The following is a 25,126-nucleotide window of genomic DNA, read 5'->3' as shown; positions in this document are numbered from 1 at the left end:
AGAATATATATATATATATATTTTTTCCAACATAGGCAAATTTGAATAATTTCCTAATCTAACTTGTTGATAATTTATGACTTTGAGTATCTTTTTGCCATATTTTTATTAATTAACTATTAATATATTTCTAATATATTATCAACTATTCAATGGGCCATTTATAATTTAATGAAACACATTTGTATCATTCTCCAATCTAATATTGATCCTCATCTTATAAACTATTGTCTTATCAGTCACTAGCTAATTAGATGTGAGTCTCGGGTTCCCCCTTTTACTCCTCAGCCTACATGTATTAGCAACCGTTTCTGGCTATTATTCCCCTCCCAAGGACAAGTTCTTATGCATTACTCATTTATCTATAATTGGAAACACCACTTTTCTCTGTGTTTTCCAACATTCATCTTAAGCTAAGATCTTACAACTCTTTCAGTTCAACTTACAAGTATTAAGTATGTTTCTAGCGTACATCCTAAGCTAAGATCTTACACCTGCATATGTTAAACATGCCTCTCCTGTGTGTTTGGATCTCTGTATGAGATTGATTCATAATTGACATTGATTTTAGCTTTTTTGAAATAAAAAAAATCTTTTTGTCGTTAATAAATTTTTAGTAAGCATAAATATTACTAAATTATACTCCTATGACTTACTTTAACACGAAAACTTAACAGTTAGAAAATTACTACTATTTTTAAAATCTTAGGGAAATTTGTATTATTTTATCATAGCTTTTGGGGAATTAATGTTATTAACCCTTCTAAAAACCAATTAATATTACAAGTCCAAGTCGTAAAACTCGGCGATCCGAGTTGTCTGCCCACGGCCTCTACTTTTTCGATTAAAAATTTATTATTCATTTTTTTTTTTAAATTTAATTTTGTCTATTTCTCCGTCTTCTCCGTCTCTCTTCCTCTCTCAGCTCCTGAAACTTAGGGTTTCTTTCAACTTCTTCAGGTGCATTCTTCTTCTTCTTCTTCTTCTTCTTAATTTTACCACTAATAATAATAAGAATTAATAATACTAGTCATTACTATTGTAATTTTGTATTAATTACTGATTTAATCTCTAATTTTTGGTTAATTTGAGTCAATTCAGGTGCAGATCGATCGTAGCAGAGTCGGGTTGATGGAGAGATTCAATTAACGAAAATTTAAACAATGTATTCAACTCCTAAACCTCCTAAACTCTCCGACTCTAATCGCCGAATCTTCGACAGCAATGCCTCTAGTCTTCGCCTTTATCAAGTCTGGAAAGGAAGCAATGTAAGCTTTGAATTTTTGTTATTTTAAAAAAAAAAATTATTTTATCAAAGCAAGCGCTTTATTTCACAAATTGATGAAATTTAGGAACAATGTGAAACGATCAATTAAATTTTAGAGATGATTTTTCTCATCAAATTCAATTTCCGCTGAATGAGGATATCTAGAGTGGTGTTTGTACTCTGAAACTGGCTTTTGAGAGGATTTTACTTGATGCAGAAAGTATCACCATGCATAATCAGAAATTTGAAAGGTTTTAGAAAAGTTTCTGCTCATCAAATTCAATTTCCGTTAAATGAAGAGGGTATGTAGAGTGGTGTTTGTACTCATAAAATGGCTGTGAAGAAGACTTTACTTGGTGCCGAAACATCACCATGCTTAATCAGAAAATTAGAAAGGTTTATTAGAAAAGTTTAAAAATGATTTTTCTTATTGAATTCAATTTCCGGTAAATGAAGAGGATATGTAGAGTGGTGTGTGTACTCAGGAAATGGGTGTTGAGAGGACTTTACTCAGTGAAAATAGCCCTCATCATATTGGTTTCTCAAAATAAGCCTGTATCAGAAAATTAGAAAGGTTTATTAGAGAATTTTAGAGATGGCTTTTCTCATCAAATTCGGTTTCCATTAGATGAAGAGGGTATTTGGTGTGGTGTTTACTTAGAAAATGGGTTTTAAGGGTAGTTTATTGGGTGTAAATAGCCCATATTAGATTTTTAGATGGGTTAATTAGGGTTGTCAGTTTAGCTAATGGAAGGTAGTGAGGGGTTGTCGACAATGTGATGAAATGTGTTGTGTGTTGTGATGTTGCAGAAATTTTGCTTTGGCGGGAGACTGATATTTGGGCCTGATGTGCGGTCAATTTTCCTTACACTGATCCTAATTCTGACTCCAGTTATCCTGTTTTGTGGTTTTGTATCTCAAAGCCTTATAAAGCAGTTCAATCACGATCTTGGGAATCTTATTGTTGCTATCTGCGCTCTCTTCACTCTATATGTGAGTTGTTCTTCCTCTCTTTTACCATGTTTCTCTATTTGTTCCTTGTAAACTTATTTTTGTCTTTTGAAATGCCTTGAGAAAACTTAATGGAAGTAAAACAGAAATGGAACCAAGAATCATGCAATTCAATTTACAGGATTCTGAAATGTCAGTTTTATTTTTCCAATGACTCAGGAAGATTTAGTTGAGTCAATTTTGTTCTTGGGAACCTAAATATTGACTGTATAGGGTCTCACTAGTCACTATTGAGGTTGATATCGGAACTGTCTTTGACTTTGGCTTAAGGCTGAAACAACTTCTCTTATCTTGTAATTTATACGTTAAGCTATCAGTTTGTCTGTATGCTTTGTAAATATTTCCTTGGTTAAATTGTTTTGAAAGCTCTGATTTTAGATTTTCCTTTTATACTATTGGCTTGTCAAATTGCAGGTTGTTTTTCTTCTCTTCCTTACTTCTGGAAGAGACCCTGGCATTATTCCTCGTAATTCTCATCCTCCAGAAATAGATGAAGATGGGTCAACTATCTCTACAGATTGGCTAGGAAGTCAAAATGGGGGTCACACGATACCACCCACAAGAGACGTTATTGTTAATGGTATGATAGTCAAGGTGAAATATTGCCAAACATGTATGCTGTATCGTCCACCACGATGCTCTCATTGTTCTATATGTAACAATTGTGTTGAGCGTTTTGATCATCATTGCCCATGGGTGGGGCAATGTATTGGGAAGGTATGTCTAATTTTAATGAGCTTACTTGTTGCTCTTTTATTAACTTCATTTTAAATTTTGAAGTATCTATTTTCAGGGTTTATTTTATTGTTTAGAAATGATTATGAAGTGCCAAAAGTACTAAGGATAGAAGAAGGCATTGGAAGAGAAGGAAAGGTTTGGTGAGAGATAGGGAAGAAAAATCATTGATTGATCACATTATTGCTATTATCAGTTTGTATCTCTAGATACAAAAAATAAAACAATTATCAGTGGCCAGGTGATAGATTAAAAGGTTTCATAGAAGTTGTTGAAATGTTACCCAAATAAGAAAATCAAACTAAAAACTAAATCTAACTCAACCAATTACAATTAACTCAAATAAGTAATATCCCTAATATAGAATGTTTCCTTGAACAAGAAATGAGTCTTTGGTCTTGGTTATTAGTAATTTAATGGAACTAACATATGTCCATACATGTAACAATATACATTAGTAGGAAGTGACAAAAAGCTTTTAGTTCATTGGTTATCTTAAAGTTATCTGGACAAGGAATAACATGTGTTCTTAGGAAGTATCAAAATGCTTCTAATTAATCGGTTTACTTTAAAGTTTTCTCTGATATAAACTCTTTTTCTGTCATTGTTCTCAATCCAACTCCCAGTTCCACTTGTATTCTCTATTACATTTCTGCCACTACATCATAATTTGTAAAAATCTGTGTTCAAAATTTTGGGCTGAATGAGATTGTAAAGCTGTTTTTATAGTTTATGCACAATCAGTCAAATATGCTTCAATGAGGCATCTTACTAGATATTCTCTTGACAGTGCAGTTGCAAAATTTTTATTGATAACTCAAAGGGTTAATTCCTAACATGGATGTCCTGGGACTAATTTGGATTATCTGAACTTTCAATATTGACAAAAAAAGTGAACCAAAACCATTTAATAGGGTTATACTGGAAATAGTTGTATCTCCTTTGAAAATGTACTTGTCAAATGCATGATTCCTCACAGAGAGATCAACTTAGTAGTTCAAGAATTAATTCTAATCTATAATGTGTTTCATTTGTTGTATATTTATTCTTTACATGAGTTAAAAATTCAACATAAGTAACCCATATAACCATTTTCTAAATTTTTTTATCAATGATTGAGAGTTCATATATTATGAAGTTCCTTAATTTTGGGAAAGATCTCTTCTCATATGATTGCCTGTTTGTTTAGGTGCTTGGATCATTTAAAAACAACCCTCTTATTCCCTAATTTCAGATCTCTGGAACAATTTTGCAGGAATAAAATATATAAGATTTCTTACATATGATCTAAAATATTCTCTTAGAATGAACTTAAGAGAATGACAATTGCTTAATGCGCTGATAAGGTGAATGTGAATTAATTTATATTATAAAGATGCTATTGCGCCTCTCTTGCGTTGAATAGTAATCTTGGGTAATGGGCATAGGCCCAGATCAATATCTATTTTGATTGTGCATCAGATCTGAACCTTTTATATTTCATTTCACACTTTTACTATCCGGAAGAATTATATAACTGGGCATTTTGAGTATATTTTCATTGGTTTCTTTAGGATGTCTTCTCCATTTTCACAATCCTAATTTGTTGAAGGTGGTTTTTTTTTCCGACAGAGGAATTACAGATTCTTTTTCATGTTTGTGTCCTCCACAACCATGCTATGCATATATGTTTTTTGCTTCTGCTGGGTAAACATCTGTAACATAATGCATAAGCAGCGTACTAGTCTTTGGAAGGCTTTGATGAAGTCCCCTGTTTCAGGAATTCTGATTTTATATACGTTCGTAACTGTTTGGTTTGTTGGAGGTCTGACAGCATTTCATCTCTATTTAATTATAACCAATCAGGTTCTTATCTTCCATTTACTTCAGTTCGTTACTCCCTTTTATTTTTCTGCTTTATGTTCAAGTCTTTTATTGAATTTTATCTTTATTGTTTGCACAGACTACGTATGAGAATTTCCGGTATCGGTATCACAGAAAGATGAATCCTTATAACCGTGGTTCTCTTCGAAATATTGTGGAGATTTTCTTTTCAAAAATTCCAAGTTCTAAGAACAACTTTAGGGCCAAGGTTAAGGTAGATTCATCTGCCATCTTTGCCATGTCATTGGGCCCTTCCAGGAGCCCAGAAGTGCCAAAAAGAACCTCCAATGTAGATATGGGAAAGCGGCAAGCTGTTGCTGCTGAGGACTTCGAAGACATACAGAGTCAGCTTGATAGTGTCGGTGGGTTGCAGAGGTGTAGGACCCAGCCAAGGCATGCAAGCTGGGATCTCAGGAATGACTGGGAGAATACATCTGACATGCAGATGTTGGCTGCAGAGTTTGGAATGGAACATGGCATATCAGAAAGAGAGAAAGTTCGTGGCCGTCAGTAAAGTCAGACTTATAGCCCAAATTGTAGCAGCAATCGGGTGATATTCTGAAATTAGAGCTGTGGAGAGATTCGTGCACCTGGCTGATTGAAATTGGTACTGACATTTTTCCTGAACAGGAAATTCATGGAGGGTATTCATAAAGAGGAAGCAATTAAGATAGGAAGGGACTGGTTTTATGAATACTTGGGGGTGAGTAGTCTTGTGCTATTATGTGTTCGTTCGATTTTCTGGGGATTTAGTCAGGCAGCAAAAAACCGAAATCCTATTGTTGAATAGTTGATGCAATGCAGATGTTTCTTTAAACGAGTCCCCGATATCCATAATCCATTCTCTTTCAAAAAAAAAAATTCCCACTGGAGAAGGCTCGACTCTTGAGCTCATTGTTGTAGAAACTTTGTAGTAGTTTTAATTCAAACTGGCAATTTGTAGCATTCCATTTGTATAGATGTTTTTAAAAAGAGGCCTCTTTTAGTGTTCTGATTTCAAGTTAAAATTGGAAATTCGTTTGTTGCTGCACAGGTTGGAAAACTTGTCTAGGAGTAATTCATGATTCCATGTTTGTTTATATATATTAGAAATTGTTTCGGAAATTCGGAATTGAATATCAGTCGTAATTAGAAAAAAAGTTATATTAGAAGCATTTTTGGTAAATAATAGTTCATATTTATATGGAGAACGATTGCCCTACACATTTTAGAAATTATCACTTCTCAGTCATGACTGACCAATATCAAATTAAACTAATTATCAACAATCTAATTGATGGGGATCTAGTCTTCAAGTGTAAAATGAGCTAAACAAAACATAAATTTTGAATAAAAGAAATTACTTTCGTGTTAATGTTTCTGATCTATTTATAGAGTTGTAGCTGTGATAATGTCTAATTCTATTATTCACCATTTATTGATAGTTAATGAGTAAGTTATAACATATATACATACTATTTTATAGTTGTTTAATTATAATACCACTAGAATAAGATTTAAAAAAAAAAAAATTGTAATTAAATTAAACAAATTAATAAGACTCAAATAGGAAAACCAAACTGAACCGAGTTAAACCTTGTAAATTATGATTTCCAATTGAAATAAAAAAAATTTATTGTAACTAAATTCATTTAGACAAATACTTAATTTTCTCTTTGTATATGTTTATGAGACAGAAGGGCTCAGCATTATTGTACTTATAAGTTGCAATAAATCGGTGTTAGAATTTTAGTATAGGATTATGTCGGACATCAACAGAAGAAAGTGAAACCCTCGATCAGCTTTTGATGAATATTAAATGAAAATGAAGAAAATAGTAGATCGTTAAAAGCTTAATAGAGTTCAAAACAGAAAATGATGGAGTAGACATATTTATGATGATATCATCATTCTATAAAATTGAGGCGTTAGCTTTCTGATCAATCACTTCATACTTTCTCAACCATATATGGCTGACTCAAAGATCGGAAAAGGTTATGTCGATAACTCCACTGATGCCCTTTCTGATTTAGAATATGCCTTTTGTGCACCACCAGATATTGTCGGAAACAATATGCCTGCCTCGGTGCCGATCCCAGCTTCGGCGGGTGGGCATGCTGGCTCAACGGCAAATCTCGCCCGATTCATCTGACTTTTTTTTTTTTTTTGGTTTTTAACACTCTCCCGATGCCATTGCCGCGTCAGGAGAATGCTTCAGTTTCCGACATCTGCATGACGCTGGAAACAACCAAAAACCCTGCTTGGTGTATCCTCTTTTCTGGTGGTGGTGGTTACAGGAAGACGAACTCAAAGCTGACACTATTCATTGTAATATCATCAAGACTCAAGACGCATATATATTCTATGGATATTAGCAAGTTCAAATGGATAACTGTTATAAATTATAACTGGCAAGTTAGCAATACACAAATCTGTATTGCATTTTCATGCTTTCACAAAACATAAAAACAATTAATGTTCCTTAATCTCTCAATCTAATCATCAGAAACTTCAATTTCTCTCTACCAATTTGACTGCAAATTCTGCAACCTTTGCTGATGCTGCCCATTTTGATAACCCAACCCCATTATGTTTCCGTCATAGCTCCTTTTTTTCCCGAGACTCGAATGCCCTCCAGGTTCCACTCCCAAAAAATCAAGTGTCATTTTCTCATTTCCTCCCATGTACATTTCTCCTCCCAAATTTCCATTTTCCGATTGCATAAACTGAGGATGAGACTCGAACAACCCCGCCTGAGAAATATTATAACCTTGTCTTGGATCTCCAGGCTCCATGTATAAATTACTTGTAGTTGTTGCTATGTTGCTGCAGCTTCCTGATATCATTGAACCCTCCTGGATTAATCCTGAAGAGGTCACGTTGCTGTTAGAATAGCCTGAAAAGCCTTTGAGGAGAATCGGGGAGATCGTGTTGTCGCTGATTTTGGCACCCATTTCTGCAGCTTTTTGCAGCAAGGCGGTTGCAGAGGTGAAGGTTGAGGCACCTAGTCCCATGGAAGCGACATTACTTGTTCTAGGAATTCTCGGATTGAGAAGAGGATCGAGATTGGTTGAGATCATGACTCCGGCCGCTGAGCTCAAGGATAATGGTCTGAGTGAAGTGTCCATGTTGTCATGAGTAGAGATTGAGAGGTTCATCATTGTGTTGGTGTTTGTGTTTGAGGCTGCAGAATCAGAGCTTGGCATTGATGAAGTGAAGAGTTCTTGGGCTTGGTTCTGTAACATTCCACCTGTGGCAGCTGCAAGGTTGTGGTTCACCTTGTAATTTTCCTCTGTCAGTGCATCACAGAAGGCTCTATGTGTCACAAAGCTGTCCTTCCTGCAAAAAAAAAAAAATCAATTTGTTTTTCAAAACCACTCATCCTAAAAGATTAATCTAACACAAGTCCAGGCAGACTTCTAATAGGTCTCTCTCAAGTGTAACGTGGGCCAACATATACTCAATGAGATGAAACAAAGTAGCTATATAGATCCAAAAAGATAAATCAACATACGGATGAAAATACGATAAGATGAGTCTTTGATACAATATTGCTAAGTAATCACTTAATCTAAAAGTTTAAGCTAATAGATAATAAGGATTACACTAATAGTAAGCTTAAACGCCTTTATATGTAAAGTGGTTTGGATAGATAAAAGTTGAAACAAACAAAATTAAGATATAAATAGACAGCAAATATTGTAACACAAATTTTTAAATTTACCTCTAACTTCTTCTTTTCAACAATTGATTGTTTTGAATCAATGGATAAGGATTTGTGTTTGTGTAAAAAAATTATGTTAAAATAGTCTAACCCTATTTTAAATAACTGTTTGAAATAAAAGCTTGTAGTGTATGCTCTGAAACAAAGTTATGAAGTTTTACCTCGAGAAAATTGTGCTACAATCGCAACGATATTCCCTAGTCCCACAAATTTTTGTGTGAGCTTTCCAGTCAGATTGAACAGCATAGCGTTTAGAGCACTTGTCACACTTCCATTTCTTTTCTCCATGCTTTCTGCAGAAGTGCTTCTTGATGCCAGTTAAGTCGCCTAGAGCCCTGCTTGGATCATGATGCACACAATTAATCTCAGGGCAAACATAAACCCTCTTCTTAACTTGTGTGGTTGACCTTTGCTTTAACTTCCAGGGCAAGTTATGTCCTCTCCTGTGAAGCTGAAGGTTTTGATCCCTCTGGAATCCTTTATGACACACCTCACAAATGTACCTGTTTGTTGCCATCAGTGTCCTTGGAGATAATGCCACAACTTCTGCATCTGGATCTGCACAAAAACACATAATTTAGAAATTTATTTTGAGTGAACCTTTCCGTACCCTTTTGCATCAGGATTGATGCATGGGGTATCTAAAGATATCGCTTCCTATTAAACTAGATTTTTATTTTCTTTTAATGTTTTGAAGGTCTGCATCCCTTTAATAATTTCAAGTGGCTCTTCTGCGTTCCTCTTTAGGGGTAAGGTTCATCGTGTTTGACATTACCCTATCTTGTTCTCTTGTTTTCCTTTTTTGTTTAAAATTTTTTCTCGTTCCATCGAGCTTTAACTTAAAAGCAAGGTTTATATGATCAATACTATTGATTTTATTTGACTTAACAAGCATTTGAGCAGAAACAAATCTACTAATTCTTTGATCTAACTAGTAAGAGAGATCTTAAACTAAGAAATAAATGTTGAAAGCTAATTAATTAGAAGCAAAAATAGTATCTCGAGCAATTGAAATAATCGGATTTGTAATACTCAATTCGATGGAATTATTTTATCTCAAAATGGATAATATGAATTAATTAAACAAGATATGAAGCATGGGTGCTTGCCTGGATTTCCTGGAAGATTTCTTTTCTTTTTTGAAGATGTGGTGGAAGGAATGGAGCCACCACCAGCGCCAGAATTTTCAGCATGAGAAGGACTTCCATTAGAAGACTGAGATATAATAGTGCTTTGAAGCTGTTCATCTTCTTCAAATTCCTGAACAAAGTTTGACATGTTTTGAGAGCTCTGATAATTCTTTCCCATTTTGAATAGAGGGAACCTCAAAATATATGCTAAGGATAGCTGGCTGAGGTCCTGGAACCTGACAAAAAGAAGAAGAAATTCTACACCAACATCATCCAATAGACCATGATCCATTCATTTTTATTTATTTGATTTAGAATTCTTTGATAGAAACATTTTTGTTTCGTATTCTAGTATTTCTTAATTTTTAATTTTCATTAAAATAGACATTTTAAGTTGGCTCTATTTGTCCTATACGCTAGGTAAAACAGTGATCAAGCTCTTCATGGAAACAAAACACTCTTTGAGTCCTTAAAATAACAATAGGGACTGCTTTTTAACCTTATCAGTTCCCTGCAAGATGATTAGGGGCCACATGAAAAATTAATTTTGGGGTTAATTTTTTTAGTATACCTAAAAGACAGTACCTTTCTTGTTGACGTGAGAAAATTGCATTAACAAAAAGGCACCTATCTAGTGTAATAAGTTTTATCATATAAAATGTATATTGTAATTTGTAAAGAAAGTAACATCCTCATGATCAATCAAACTTATTATAATCATATCAAGAAGAGAAATAAAATTGTTTTTAATTAGAAAAATAGAGGAAGATAGGTGTCAAAATGAATAAAAAGAGGGTGTGGGATGAATTCTAACATAACATGTTTGAGAAGCTAAATAATTAGAACTACCATAATATTACTATCCTAAAAACTTATCCTAAATTTCATATCTTAAGTGATGTGTCATTGACATGCAAATTAAATGATGATGCATTGAATAATATGACAGTGCCTATATGATAACACATCATTTGGTACATGAAATTTGAGACTACTCTTAACATTATTTATTAGAATTAAGAGAGATTATTTTCGAAATTCTACTCGAGCCGTAGCCAGAGAGAGCCACCCCTGACTCCGCCCTTGCCTGCATGCTTATAATTAATTATCCTAAAGAAGAAAGATCAAAATTATATCAAACTAACTCTAGGTTAATGCCAAATTATAATGAGCTAATCAAAGGGTATAGATCTTTCGAAAGGTGCTTGCCGTTTATGTCTTGACATTAAGAATTAGTTGAGACTGTAAATTAAACTCATATGATCTGAAGAGTTGGAGACAAATTAATGAAGACTAAGAAGATGAAGCCAAAGGAGAGATCCGAATAAAGAGACAATTTTGGCCTTCTATTTTAATTATTTTATGATGTTATGCCTACCTGCTTCATTGTTATCCACCTGTGATATTCATCACAACTTGGCTTATATTTGCTTGTCATTCCTATTTGTCATTTTCTCCGTGTATTTGAATGAGTTTACCATGATCAAATACATATATTTATTTTTAATTAAACAGTCTGTTTCCTACTAATATCGGTATTTTAAAAGAATAGCCGGTATCTTTTACGAATATTTTCATTAATTTTTTTTTTTTTCAATTTTCACTAGTGAAAGTTGTTTCATGTATGTATGAGTTAACTCTTGTAAGCTAGACTTGTCACTAAATGACAAAAAAATCTTTCATGTTAGAGTTAAACTATGCACGATGAGTTAGAATATTAAACTTTAATTCTTACTTGTAAAATTCAGGTCTGTATATTAAGGTTGCATTTTTTTTTTTTTTATGTTCACATTTGAAATTATCGGTGTCGGTTAATAGTTCACCATCATTGATAAACACAAAAATTAAGACGTTTTGCATTTGAAACTATAAACTTTTTTCTAGTTTTAATTGACAATGGTAAAAGAGAGTCTTAATTTTAACATAAATGTGAATGTCTACACTAAAGAGTTTTCATATGAAGTCAAATTGAAACAACAAAGACTACAAAAAAGAAAGAAAAGCTATAAAGAATCGGTTTAAATTATTCTTAATAAACCAAAAACATCTTCTACGATAAAAGTGTCTTAAGAACTCATATAGTAGACAATTATAAAATCAGTTTCATTTAAACTTCTTACATAACTTGGAAAATTGATCTAGCTAGTCTTTAGTATTAAAAAAAATTAAGTAAAGTAGTTCTATAAAATGAAACTGATTTCTCTGAAATTTAATTTACCTTTCAAATCATGAAAGATAAATTAAAAAAATTGAACATCACAACAAATACACTTATACCTCCCATTTCATATTAAAAGAATTGAGTCCTTAGACCAAATTAATTAAGTTATTGCACAATCAGCACTTAATCAAATTACTGATGCCTCTCATTTCATATTTCATATGTCATTCCAACTCTGAGAAGCTTGCTCTTTGGAATCTCCGTAAGTCTTTTCCCTTTCCTGCAATTTTTCTGAAGAAAACTGTAAGCATAATTCACAATAAACCTCTTGAAAATCGACGAATTTTTCTTTGTCGACACCTCTGATTCTCCAAAAAGATACACTACACCTTTCTCCATTGCCTTTTGCACAAACTGCATTTCCTTTTCAGCTTCAGGAATCGGTGCATCAAATGGCCCAGATGAACCTGTAGAGTCTCTAGGATCCGTCAATTGCTCAGCGATTGCCACGCCGTTAAATATGCTTTCGTGGTGAATGAATTCTTTCAGTTTTTCCACCGTCTCTCGAGTTCTACCTGTTCCTCAATTTTTTCTCGGTATCCATAACTGACAACGCAGCGAAACATCTTGTATTCCCTTGGTTCAACGCGGCGAAACAGGAAGCGTTCCTCTAAGAGGACTTTGCTGATGGGAACAGATTTGATTGAGACAAAAACTAGAACTGAGTGAATGGATGGAATGTTGGCAACAAAATGAGAGAAAATTGGAGGAATGCCCTGGACAAGTTCGGTATATAGAAGTGCGAGTCCTGGAACCCGATTTATATTCTGATGCGTAACTAAATCTATGATGTATTCAGGAGAAACCTTGTTCTCAAGTTCATAAACATATTTTTGTTTGTGGACATAATGCCATATTCCCATCACAAACATTAAAATAAGTGAGAAGCACAGTGGAAGGTAACCTCCTCGAGTAAATTTGTAGAGGACTGATGATAAAAAAATCCATTCTATGGTCATAAATCCCACGAAGAAAAGAAGCACCCACCATATCTTTGTCTTCCATACAAGCAGCATTACCAGTGTAACCATGCTTGTTGTTATCACCATCACAGAGACCACAACAATTCCTGCATATAAAGTAGTTTAATTGTGTTTATAAACCAGATTACCCAAAAGCTTAAGCTGATAGGTATGTGTCCAACATCAACATTTAAGTATAACAGGCCTATTCACGATTAACCGCATACAAAATAGTTTAGTTTTCGACAGGTAATTAACATGTTTCCTCAGACAAAATTTGATAGGTAAGGGTTCAACACTAACATTCAAGTCTATAAGACCTCGTTACGTTTTATTGCATACAAAGTACTTTGCTTATATGTATAGAGTCTAACATTATATTTACGACTAACATGCCTCCTTACGTTTCATTGCATACAAAGAATAAACTTATATATGAGGATTTAACAATAGTATTTAAATCTAACTGGCCTCCTCATGTGAAATATGTATTAGTTAGCGAAGATAATTGATTGAGTGCTTTGAGAAGCAAGAGATTCAAACTTAAAGATCTTCAGCTCTCATAACATGTTAATAAAAACCATTTAATAGAAAAGCCTGATAAATTATGGTCCAAACTCTAGTCTAACATGTTTATGAGAATTGATGAGCTTGACATAGAAGAGAATTAAGAACTTTGACAAGTTCTAGCACATCAATAAATCCAAAGTAGAAAATTTGATGTTTGGAGCTAATTACCATATGCATTGCCAATCTGTTCAGTGGTCTTGAAGGTAATAGTGATAACAACACAGCAAATCATAAGAATGTAGTTGATTTCAGGAATGTAGACTTGTCCCTCATGCTTGGGTGAAGTATGAACAACTTTAACCCTGGGGAAACAACCAAGAGTCAAGGATTGAGCAATAATTGAAAATGCTCCTGATATCAAAGCTTGACTGGCAATAATGGCAGCTAGTACTGCCACAATGAATGTTGGCCAGTACAATGGATCTGCATAACAATGAAAATATTGATCCTTGATAGAAGAAATTGCAAAAAGGAAAAGAAAAGAAAAAATAAAAAATATGACCCCTCATGGAAGAATCCAATTGACTCATCATTTTAATTTTATAATGTAATGGACTTCAATCCTAGAAATCAAGACTTTTATTTTTGATACCATATTAAGTAAGTTCCAACGTTAATATGTGAGTGTCGTGACAGAAACTTACGAGGAACGGCAGCATAAAAAGTATCTCCAACATCTCCTGGATTTTGGCTGAGATATGATGCTTGGCCACCATATACAATTAGGATTGAAGGCATCACAACGCCAGAGAAACTAATCTGCAATTCCATGGAAAGACTTGTATTAATAACACATAAACATTTTACGAAAACTCTCCAGTGAAGATGTTCATATAATCAATAAAGAAAAAGTTTAATTGAATTTTGAGTTTTAGTGTTAGATGACACCAGGAATTTATTTACTGACGCTATCTAACAAGATCCGCAGGAGAGATGGACTAATATTTACTATACACTTACTTGTATTGATCGAACGCTAAAATGACCAAGATCAGCAAACATGGCTTCAGCACCTGTAATGCAAAGAATAACTCCACCAAGAGAAATCCATGCAGTCTTACCATTTCTTTTGAAGTAATCTATAATGTACAATGGATTGATAGCTCCTAATACTCCAATGTTATATGTGAACAAATCATAAAGACCGATCACTGTGATTAATCCAAACCACAAAAAGATTACGGGACCAAATATGACACCAACTTTATCTGTTCCAAATCTTTGCAGGCAGAATAGACATATCAAGATTGCTACTGATATCCACGATACAGCTTCTGCATATAAATCAATTAGCTTAACATTATTAACTTTCAAATTCTGACAAGTCTGTCTCCAAAATAAAATACAGAAAGAAGAAAAAAAAAATATTTTTGCATACTTAGGCAGTCCAGATCCCACAAAAATGTTTAATAATTATGTAAGAATATATAAATTTCATCCCTAATATTCATTTTTTCTTAATTTCGGTCCCCTTCATTGAATATCAGCTGGCCCTAAAATTGATTTTCTGGCTCTGCCTTTGATGTTATCGAGCGGGTTGATTGTTCTTATGTGATAATGAAGATGGTGTCAAGAAAATGTATTTTGATTAAATTTTGTGAAATTATGACCAGATTTGAATAGATTTTTTCTGTATTTCACTTTACCAAAAATAATATAACTCCCTTCCAGTATGGATTTTGTTTTTTAGCCCGGTACCGAAAAAAGCTGTCCCTCTTGATGTGCGGAATCAAATCGATTTACATCACAACATCTTGTCTTGTGTATGAACCTAAAGTACCGAGCAAGTTAACTATTAATTACTGACCTTTGATTTACATTTAAAAAAAAAAAAAAGGCAAATGTTCACACTTGAAAAGGATTATATATACGTAAGTAGAGTACCTTGGCCAAGAGACTTGATGCCACTCACAGTTGAAAGGACTGAGATGCATGGAGTGAGAACACCATCTCCAATAACCATGGAAGTTCCAAGGATGGTGACAAGGAAAAGTGAGACTTTAGCAGCTCTACTTTTCTCCAATTTATGTTTAAAATTTTGAGCACGTTTTGTCTCTGTGGACACTGTGTCAAGTCTGTAGTGTGATAGCTCCCTGTCCTCTGGCTGAAAATTTGGAATCAACCCCACTTTTGCACACCGACATAGTAACGAATAGATTGCAAATGTACCACCTGCATATACACAATAATTAGTAATTAATTTCATAATAAATTCTAATTTTGAATACTTTTGTGTCAACTCAAATCAATTATGTTGTATGTCTATTTTTATGCACATGTGGTCGAGATCTTTTTTTTTTTTTTTTTTATAATAATATATTTTATTAACAACTAATTTATAATCAAATTTTGTTTTTGTTCAACAAAAAACTTCGTTCAGAAGATCACCTTGATTTGAGTTGAGGTTTTCTGGAAACTTATACTAATTTATAATCAAATCTATCGATAGAAAAGACAAGAAAGATAATATAAAAAAAGAGTAATTATATATATGAAGTATTTAGTTACTCACCATCGCCGTGGTCATTGCACCACAACACAATACAAACGTACTTAACCAATGGCACAAGCACTATTGTGTAGAAGATGAGTGACAATACCCCAAGAATGTCATCCTTGTTTTGCATACCATCCGGCACATAAAGAGGCGACGTCCCGATGTCACCATATACTACCCCTAAGCTCTTAAAGGCCAACCCCAACGTCGTCTTCCAATCAAACTGTTAGTTTACAATATGGGAGACAACATGGTTAAGAAAGCGTCATATTTATAATATTAAACTTTGATGTATAACAAAATATAACTTGCTACTGACTGGGTCGGCATAGCCTCGAGGTGATGTAACTTTTTCGGCCTCTATATTAAGTGAGTCTACACGACGGAAATTTCTTGACGATGATGTTAGCTCTTTCACCTTAATTTCCATTCCTCTAGAAGATTCATTTCCTTCACCAAAGTTTTTCATTAAATGTTAACAAACCAAAAAATCAGTTATGGATTTACCTCTCGCCCTCGTCCATTATCATGTAATTAGTTGATTGAGATGCCAAGAAAAACGTCTCAGATACCGAATTGATGAAAGAGGTCTCCCATGGAACTGAAATAAGAAATGTTAAAAGCCGAAAATTTATAACTGTGGGTCAAAGTTAACCGAAATATATTCAAATAAAGGAGCACCAACTGTTCAATTCTTGTACTTGTGTGTATTTTTAGAGGATTGCATTGAAACTTTTCTGTTTTTCTCTTCCGAAATTCTGAGCTTGCACTTGGTTGTTTCCCACTGTTCGGAGGGATTGTTTTGGGATTTGCAGCTACACATACAAGATCATAGACTTGAGAATTTAAAAATTAAAGTAACTTGTTTTAGGATGAACCGTGTTTAAATAATTAAATCTAAGTCAATTAATTAGGCCTAACAAAGGTTGTTGAATGGAATTAATCTCTATTAATTTGCAGTGATAATTCTCATTTTTGGTAGATAAAATTTTTTATATTTGGAGAAACTTTTCCAAAGATTTTTATGATACCATCATTTGTTATGTATAGATATAAAATATGATAGATCAATATAATCTATTTCAGCATCAAGTTTGGCACAACCATTATGGTACATCATGTGGCATGTACAATCTAACACAAGGAATCTACTAAAACACAAAATTTTTCAAATTCTCACATTCGAAATTAATTGTGGTTCGAATTTTAAAGAAATCATGACATCTATATTCAATAATTTTCTTATACATATATTTTGTTTCAATGCAGAAACATGACACATGCACAATTTTAGTCATATCAATAATTACCATATATATAGTAGATTAAAATTAATTAATCCATCAAAACCATCCCAATCCGGCAATCCCCTCCCAAACCCAAACCCAAATATATAATTCATAATTACCCCACTCATTCAAACCAAATGACAATCTCAACCTCCACCAAGAGAAGTTACATAAATATATACGTTTATTTAAATTTGTCACACTGTGGCCTAAATAATTAATACATAAAATCCCAAGATATCATCATCTTGTTAAAAAAAAAAAAGAAAAAAAAAAAAAAAAGCATACCCTTGGAAACTACATCACAAACGGTTCTTTAACAAAAGGTTTTTCAAGGAGTTACAGAGCCAGGCATGTACAGAATCTGCACTTGATTTCAGGAAAATCAGTCAGATTTCATAAGTCATTCCAACTTTGAGAAGTCTGCTCTTTGGAATTTCCAATATTTTCTCACTTTCCCTGAAATTTTTCCTGAGAAAATCATAGCCATAATTGACAACCATTCTCTTGATAAAAGATGATTTATCGTTAGTCGTAACTTCTGTTTCTCCCAAAAGATACACCACTCCTTTCTCCATTGCTTTCTGAACATACTGCATCTCCTCTTCAGCTTCCGGGAGAGGTGGACCGGAGATTCTGTTGGAAGAATTTACGGAATTGGCAGCATTAAATGATCGAATTGAACCTGAAGAAACGCGCGAAACTGCAGCCTGTTGAAGTGAGTCCTCACTGTGAACTGTTGATCCTTTTACTCTCCCTTCATTATTAACCAACAAAGTGGAACGCTGAGGGTCGGTTAATGGCAGAGAAACTGCTTCAGGATTTCTTGCTTCCAAGATGCATTGTTCCTGGCGAATGAATTCTTTCAAGTGATCCACCAATTGAGCCTCAAACTTAGCAGGTTCTTCAATTTTATCATTATATCCATATCTAACAACGCAACGAAACATCTTGTATTCCTTCGGTTCAACGTATCGAAACAGGAACCGTTCCTCCAATGCCACCTTGTTAACTGGAAAGGACTTGATAGAAACGAAGACGAGAACCGAATGGAGGGAAGGAATGTTGGCGAGAAAGTGAGGGAAAATCGGAGGAACACCTTGGACAAGCTCAGAGTATAGAAATCCCATTCCAGGAACTCTATTTACATTTGGATTTGAAACCAAATCTCTGATGTATCCGCTGGAAACCTTGTTATTAAGCTCATAAACATATTTTTGTTTGTGCACATAATGCCATGTTCCCATAATAATCATCAGGACTAAAGAAAATGCCAGTGGAAGATATCCACCTTGTGTGAATTTGTAGAGAACAGATGACAGATAAATAGTTTCAACGGCAAAAAAGAGCACAAAGAAAAGAGCAATTAACCAGATACTTGTCTTCCATATCACAAGCATTATCAATGTAACCATAAATGTTGTGATCACCATCACAGCCACCACCGCAATTCCTGCATCAAAAGATTTTTTTTGTAAGATTCGAAACAAACCTTCATGGTAATTCGAAGTCATAGTCTAGTATTATTGATTAAGGTTTAGTGTTACTATTCCATGCATGATATGTTACGATCTCATAACAGATAGACATGTGTTGGGTTTTGTTTATAAGAATGGGTAAATAACATTACCTAATAAGCTAACTTGTTCGGTAGTTAACAATCAGTGACAAATGGTATCAGAAGAAAACCAAATTAGTGCTTTAAGTAGTTGAACCTAACTCACCCAGATAGACTGACTAACAAAACTAGTTTTTTGGGCCCAACCCAATCTAATGAGTTGAATTATCTAACAAGTTAGTCTTTTTGGTGTGATCAACTCTGATGAATTAGATCACCTCGCAAACTAGTCTTTTGTGGCCTACCTTACACAGGTGAGTTGGACCTAACAACCTGGTCTTTTAGGTTCAGCCTGCCCAAGTCAATTGGACTGCCTAGCAAACTAGTCTTCTGCGGCCCAGCCTGCCTGGTGAGTTAGACTACCTAACAAGCTAGTCTTTTGGACCTAGTCTGCCTGGGTGAACGAGACTGCCTGGCAAGCTAGTCTTTTGGATAGGTAAGGTCAGAAGTTATACTTAAAATAATTCCTAACGAACCCTCTTGTCGATTTCAATAATTAAAATATATATATATATATAAAAATCTGGAGCTTACCATATGCATTGCCAATCTTTTCTGTGGTCTTGAAGCCTGCAGTGACAATAACACAGGCAATCATAAGAACGTAGTTGATCTCCGGAATGTAAACTTGTCCCTCATACTTGGTTGAAGTGTGAACAACTTTAACTCTGGGGAAACAACTCAGACTCAACGATTGAGAGACAATTGAAAATGCTCCAGAAATCATAGCTTGGCTGGCAATAATAGCCGCAGAGACAGCCACCACAAACATTGGCCAGTATAATGGATCTGCGTAACATTATTTATGTAGCTTTATTAACACTCATTCTATCATAAAAACAAGAAATTAAAGGCAAAACTTCAATGCCGAAACCTAGACTTACCAGGACAGGATTTATAAAATGTGTCCAACACATCTTCTGGAAATTTTCTGAGATAAGCCGCTTGTCCAATATAAGCTGTTAGAAGTGCAGGAAACACAATGCAAGAGAAACTCATCTGCAATTCAATGATGATTTATAGGTATAATTTCAGAAATAAATGGCATATAAAACCATGTTGACTGAAATGAATAATGAATTTCATAATAGTTAATTTTGTGTAGAAATTCATGTTGGTTGTAATGAAAAGAATTTTAGATCTACGACTTACTTGAATTGCTCGGACATTGAAATGACCTAGATCAGCAAACATTGCTTCAGTACCTGTCTCATTAACAAAAACAAACAAAATTATAACTATTTATTGGTGAACTTCTCCATTTTTTAATATACAGATCTAGTTAATTGGCTATTCCTGGCTAATGCTAGAAAATAATCTTTTAGTCAAACTTTCTCACATTCAAAACTGCAAACTTATATATTTTCAGTATTAACCAATCGTAAGAGATATAATTGTAAAAAACGAGAGCGTGTGTGAATCTTCGTACGATGAACATGTACAATTAGAGCTCACCTGTTATGGCAAGAACAACTCCACCAAGGGAAGTCCATCCATGGCTACCATTTCTTTTGAAGTAATCTACAATGTATTTTGGGTTGAAAGCACGTAATACACCAATGTCATATTTGATTAAGTTGTAGAGCCCAATCCCACTTATAAAAGAAAACCATATGAAGACTATTGGAGCAAATGAAGATCCCACTTTATCAGTTCCAAGTCTTTGAACACCGAACAGCACTATCAAGATTGCTATAGAAACCCCCACAACGGCATCTGCACAAAATATATCGACATAGTTAGTCCACGTATGAATTACTCCAACTAATAAATTAATTAATCAATTTCTTGGTTTGATACTTCTGGAAAAATCATTTGTAATCCTAATATATATATATATATATATAAAGAATTCGACAAGGTTCCAATGAAAGGAAAGTTCCAGTCTTAAGAAAAATTGGCGTAATCAGGAAACTAACTCGGTGTAGGAAAACTGGTGTAACTAGGATTAAGAGCCTATAAATACTTAGTGTTAGTGATTCTTAGAGAATTTATTCGTAAAAAATAGCCGAAAAAATAAAAACTAGCCCATGATGTTAGTAAAAATTTGAAGTAAGAATATTCAATTACTATACATAAAATTCTCCATAAAATCATGTTCGTTGCAAATTTTTCTTATAGATATTCTAATCTTTTCTAAATAATGGTATCCGAGTCAAATTTTAGAATCATGGAGATAGACTCATTTATCTAGATAAAGAAGATATGCATGGTCTCTATTTCCAGAAGACACAAGTTAAGATTACAATTATATACTAAATTTTGATAGATACCAACAGATTGAAAAATGTTTTTTTTTTTTTTTCATATTCTTCTTATAAAATGGATCCAAAAAAGAATATGAGTAAGTGCATTACCTTGACTAAGTGTGTTACCATCGCCAACAGACTTGATCCCACTGACAGCGGAAAGGACTGAAATGCAAGGAGTCAAAACTCCATCTCCGATCACCATGGAAGTTCCAAGGATAGTGACAAGGAAAAGAATGGTTTTCGCATAAGTACTCGTCTCAAGCTTATCTTTAATTTTCTGAGCACGTTTTAACTGGCTCGATGGCTTGTCAAGTCTGTAATTAGATAGCTCCCTGTCCTCAGGTTGATCATTTGGAATTAAACTCACCTTTGCATATCGGCATATTAAGGAATAGAGTGCGAATGTTCCACCTGCATACAAATAAATATAACTAATTATTCGATATATATATAATTCGAATTCGGATCTTCTCCTGATCTGAGTTTACCTGATCATATGCATAATTGAAATTTACGCAGATGCTATTTAGTTTTGCCTAATAGAATAAGGCTTCTGTTAAAAAGAGTTATTTTTTCAAGACTTCAGAAATAATTATTAATCAATCAAAAACTCAATCCACCTTTGCAATTCTTTTCGTTAGTCTCATAAATAATTCATATATCAGTTTTTAAAGACTCTTTTCAACGAATTTTTTATTAATTAATAATAGAGCTACAACGTTAACATAATCCTTAAATATTCCTCAACTTGATTAAATAATATTATATTGAGAAGTTGACTGAATAACTCTACCCACCATGTGCTTAAGCACTTAGAAATTAAGGAACATTAGGTAACTGAAAACTCCATCAGCATTTTTTAAGTCTCCTTTTACTATCGTCTATTAATGTTTATAGAGAAAATGTTGTCACCCATTTTTACTAAAAAACTGAAAAAAACCTACAAAGGGAAGAAAGGGAGGAAACTGTAAAAGAAAAAGACTTTCTAAACGAGGACGACTAAACAGGAAGAAGAGATATCTATTATAGAATATCTTTCACCATCCCTTCTCTTGATAGAAAAGGAAGGATCTGAACAAAAATCAAAGAAACAAAAGAGATCCGAGTTAATGGAAAGAAAAAAAGAGAAATGCATGAATTCCATTTTCACTTTAACGTTAAAAACTATAAAATTTTATCTTTTAACATTAATAGTAGTACTAAACTATGGTGTGGAAATTAAAAAAATCGGATGTCCGCATTACAGGATGATGGTTAAGATTTCAAAAGAAGTATAGATATACAGCAAAACTAACCATCTCCGTTGTCATTTGCCCACAACACAATGAAGACATATTTGATCAAGGGAACAAGCACAATAGTGTAGATGATGAGTGACAACACTCCAAGAATATCGTCATTATTTTTTATGCCATCGGTGAAAGTGCTGGCATAAACATAAAGTGGAGAGGTTCCAATATCTCCATACACAATCCCAATGCTCTGGAATGCAAGAATGAACGTTGTCCTCCAATCAACCTGCAAATAATTCAGAACAATATGGAATCATTTTCCAGGGAGCCAAACACAAAGCAAAAATCCTGAAAGTGTTATAATTATTTTTATACAAACCTTGGAGCCATGACCATGCGTCCTGGAAATTCTTCCAGCCTCCATATTGAGAGAGTCGATTCGACGCAGCTTCGCCCATGAAACCTTTTTCTCTTTCAGGTTTCTTTCCATTTCCAGGGTCTCAATTCCTTCAGGTTTACTATCTGCCATTTTCTGCTTCAGGTTTTGTCCCGTGAAGGTGGCTTTTTTGGTTTACTTCCAGTGTTGCTTTAGGGATTTATAGGCATAAAAGTCAGACCTGCTACATTATTCTATTGTTCAATCATGAATTATTTTAACTTAGACGTGTTACTTTAATTTATTTGTCCTTTTCCGTCTTTGTCATAAGTTGTAACTACATTATTCTTTTTCCTTAATTAATTTATTACTTATTATTATGTCACAAATTGTGAATTATGCAACAAAACGTCTTTTTAATAAGACCATTCATCCAATTTCTTTTTAATTGGCTAAGTAAATAAATCTTATCTAGCCTTTTCACTCTAGACTCTAGTGCTAGAGTTAAAAAAAAAAAATTTAATTTTTTTTTTAATTTTTTAATTTTTAGAAAGTTAAAACAACTCTTATATACATTTACTATCTTTTTTAAAAACAATATATTTTATTTCTTAATTTTGTTAATAAAATATAATTAGTTAATTCATTTGTCAGTTTAAAAACTAAATTCCAGTGACTCTAGTGCTAGTCACGTGGACCCTAGCGCTAGAGTCACTTTAGCGCTAAAGTTGCCAGAGTGAAGAAATGTAAGTTGTGTATGGATAAAAATGGAACAAAAGTAGATGAAAAGAGCTTATAAAAAAAAGTCATATTTTAACTTGTCAAAAGGAAAAAGATCTTTTAAGTAGTTTTCTCATTAAAGATATAATATTAGATATATAATTCTTTGTACAAATTGATGTAGAATAAAATTATAAATATATATAAAAAGTCAACTCAGTAAATATAGATAAATGATGTGTCAATGAAAGAGCTTTGTAAGTTTAGTTTGAAAACGTAGCTCTAAACAATAAAAATATGTATATAGAAAATCAACATAATAAATAAGGATGAATGATGTAACAATAAATAAAAAAAAAATTATCTAAATTTGAGTATAAATGTATAGTACTAGTCAAATAACGAAATCTTAAATATAAAAAATGGACTATAGCCAAATAGCTTATCATTTATGACCAAAACCATGTATATAAAGTGCATAAGATGTTATAACAATCACTAATTAAAAGTCAAGTATGGCCAAATAGCTTGCCACTATTTATGATCATCACATTCATCTTTATCGTATAGGGTGCTTAATACTATAGTAAAAGAATGGTAATACTACATTGACCGGCCGTTCGTAAAAGGAATGGTCATTCCACACAGAACAGTCATTCCTTCTTTATGGAATGGTTGTTCATTCTCGTTCCTCAAGGAACCGTCATGTATGAAGGAACAATCATTTCTTGATAAAGAACAATCGTTCCTTCCTAGTCGTTCCTTCAGCTGTTCCTTATGAAAGAACAATCATTCCGTCATATGGAACGATCATTTGTCCTTAAGGAACGATAGTTCATGTTTAATAAAAGTCGTCAGTTGACGTGTTAATGCCAACTCAGGTGCCATGTCGGTTTGTAAGATTCGTTTGTCAACATATCTTTATTTTAAAGGTTATATTAACATAAAAAATATTGCATATTTTCTTTTTATTTTGTGTTATTTTCCATAACACCAACAACTTACTATCTTTATCTAGCTCAGCGAGGTTTAGTTTATTATCAAAATATAGATATAAATACCCACTATGGGGCCATTTTTATAGTTGCCAACATTAATTAATTATGAATAATTTCTTAGGAAAGTTGATTTGTCATAGATTTGTACTAAAATTAAAGAGATTCTTCTACTTACAGATTGCATATTTTTATAAGAAACGACAACTTTCCGATTTAAATATTGAAGGGATGAAAAATTTGATTGATTTTATCATGTAAACATTTTTAATTATAGTATGACATGGTCAAACGCAATTGGCTACCATATATATCACTTGTTTACTAGAAAATAACAACAACAACAACAATAATAATAACAATAATAATACATTTGCGGGTGTGAATTAAGAAATAATCTTTATAAAAGTATCTCAAAAAATAGCTTTATTCCAAAATTTCAATACCCTTTGACCAAATGATCATTTCCAAACTAAAAACCCAAAGTGACTAATGCGAATGCTATTGGTCACTGATAAGAATTTTATCAGTTTCTATCAAAAGTTTATTAGTCATTTCTTAAGATATTTTTAAAACATGTCATTTTTTAATCGAGATCTCAAAGATGGATTATTTAATATAATTTCCTTTATATTATTATTTCGAGTAGTAATTAATATTTGATTATGTGATTAATTAGTACTAG

The 25,126-nt window shown here is 33.3% G+C and overlaps 4 protein-coding genes across 4 annotated transcripts; 1 reads left to right on the top strand and 3 right to left on the bottom strand.

Moving 5' to 3' along the window:
- The first annotated feature begins 800 nt into the window (after nt 1-800).
- Nucleotides 801-5,457, top strand: LOC116110680 (probable protein S-acyltransferase 7). Its single transcript, XM_031396904.1, has 6 exons — nt 801-960; nt 1,102-1,268; nt 2,078-2,260; nt 2,693-2,995; nt 4,625-4,858; nt 4,956-5,457. The coding sequence occupies exons 2-6, from the start codon at nt 1,164-1,166 to the stop codon at nt 5,388-5,390; spliced, it is 1,260 nt and encodes a 419-aa protein (XP_031252764.1). The 5' UTR covers nt 801-960; nt 1,102-1,163; the 3' UTR covers nt 5,391-5,457.
- Nucleotides 5,458-7,272: 1,815 nt separating this feature from the next.
- Nucleotides 7,273-9,872, bottom strand: LOC116110693 (zinc finger protein GAI-ASSOCIATED FACTOR 1-like). Its single transcript, XM_031396916.1, has 3 exons — nt 9,689-9,872; nt 8,741-9,137; nt 7,273-8,194 (listed from the first exon to the last, which is right to left on the bottom strand). Exons 1-3 carry the CDS (start codon nt 9,855-9,857, stop codon nt 7,378-7,380), a joined length of 1,383 nt encoding a protein of 460 aa, XP_031252776.1. The 5' UTR covers nt 9,858-9,872; the 3' UTR covers nt 7,273-7,377.
- Nucleotides 9,873-12,080: 2,208 nt separating this feature from the next.
- On the bottom strand, nt 12,081-16,428 carry LOC116110638 (potassium transporter 5-like). The gene is given in 8 exon segments (XM_031396855.1): nt 12,081-12,430; nt 12,433-12,999; nt 13,631-13,885; nt 14,107-14,221; nt 14,423-14,736; nt 15,347-15,634; nt 15,975-16,182; nt 16,279-16,428. Coding segments are annotated over 8 exon segments (2,247 nt in total).
- Nucleotides 16,429-17,502: 1,074 nt separating this feature from the next.
- Nucleotides 17,503-22,901, bottom strand: LOC116110664 (potassium transporter 5-like). The gene is made up of 8 exons (XM_031396887.1): nt 22,730-22,901; nt 22,414-22,636; nt 21,224-21,529; nt 20,322-20,582; nt 20,019-20,071; nt 19,751-19,865; nt 19,401-19,655; nt 17,503-18,701 (listed from the first exon to the last, which is right to left on the bottom strand). Exons 1-8 carry the CDS (start codon nt 22,877-22,879, stop codon nt 17,638-17,640), a joined length of 2,427 nt encoding a protein of 808 aa, XP_031252747.1. The 5' UTR covers nt 22,880-22,901; the 3' UTR covers nt 17,503-17,637.
- Between the last annotated feature and the right edge of the window lie 2,225 nt (nt 22,902-25,126).

The sequence above is a fragment of the Pistacia vera genome, unplaced genomic scaffold (genome assembly GCF_008641045.1).
Source record: "Pistacia vera cultivar Batoury unplaced genomic scaffold, PisVer_v2 Contig609, whole genome shotgun sequence".
NCBI lineage: Eukaryota > Viridiplantae > Streptophyta > Magnoliopsida > Sapindales > Anacardiaceae > Pistacia > Pistacia vera.
The sequence above is the reverse complement of the archived record's forward strand: the minus strand, read 5'-3'. Positions and strand labels throughout refer to the sequence as shown.

Coding starts and splice junctions, on each gene's coding strand:
- LOC116110680 (XM_031396904.1), top strand. CDS start 1,164: ATGTATTCAACTCCTAAACCTCCTAAACTCTCCGACTCTAATCGCCGA. Junction 2,261..2,692: donor GCGCTCTCTTCACTCTATAT/GTGAGTTGTTCT, acceptor GTCAAATTGCAG/GTTGTTTTTCTTCTCTTCCT. Junction 4,859..4,955: donor ATTTAATTATAACCAATCAG/GTTCTTATCTTC, acceptor TTGTTTGCACAG/ACTACGTATGAGAATTTCCG.
- LOC116110693 (XM_031396916.1), bottom strand. CDS start 9,857: ATGTCAAACTTTGTTCAGGAATTTGAAGAAGATGAACAGCTTCAAAGC. Junction 9,138..9,688: donor AAATCTTCCAGGAAATCCAG/GCAAGCACCCAT, acceptor GTTTTTGTGCAG/ATCCAGATGCAGAAGTTGTG. Junction 8,195..8,740: donor TGTAGCACAATTTTCTCGAG/GTAAAACTTCAT, acceptor TTTTTTTTGCAG/GAAGGACAGCTTTGTGACAC.
- LOC116110664 (XM_031396887.1), bottom strand. CDS start 22,879: ATGGCAGATAGTAAACCTGAAGGAATTGAGACCCTGGAAATGGAAAGA. Junction 19,866..20,018: donor TCAATGTCCGAGCAATTCAA/GTAAGTCGTAGA, acceptor ATTGAATTGCAG/ATGAGTTTCTCTTGCATTGT. Junction 18,702..19,400: donor AAAGATTGGCAATGCATATG/GTAAGCTCCAGA, acceptor CTTTTGATGCAG/GAATTGCGGTGGTGGCTGTG.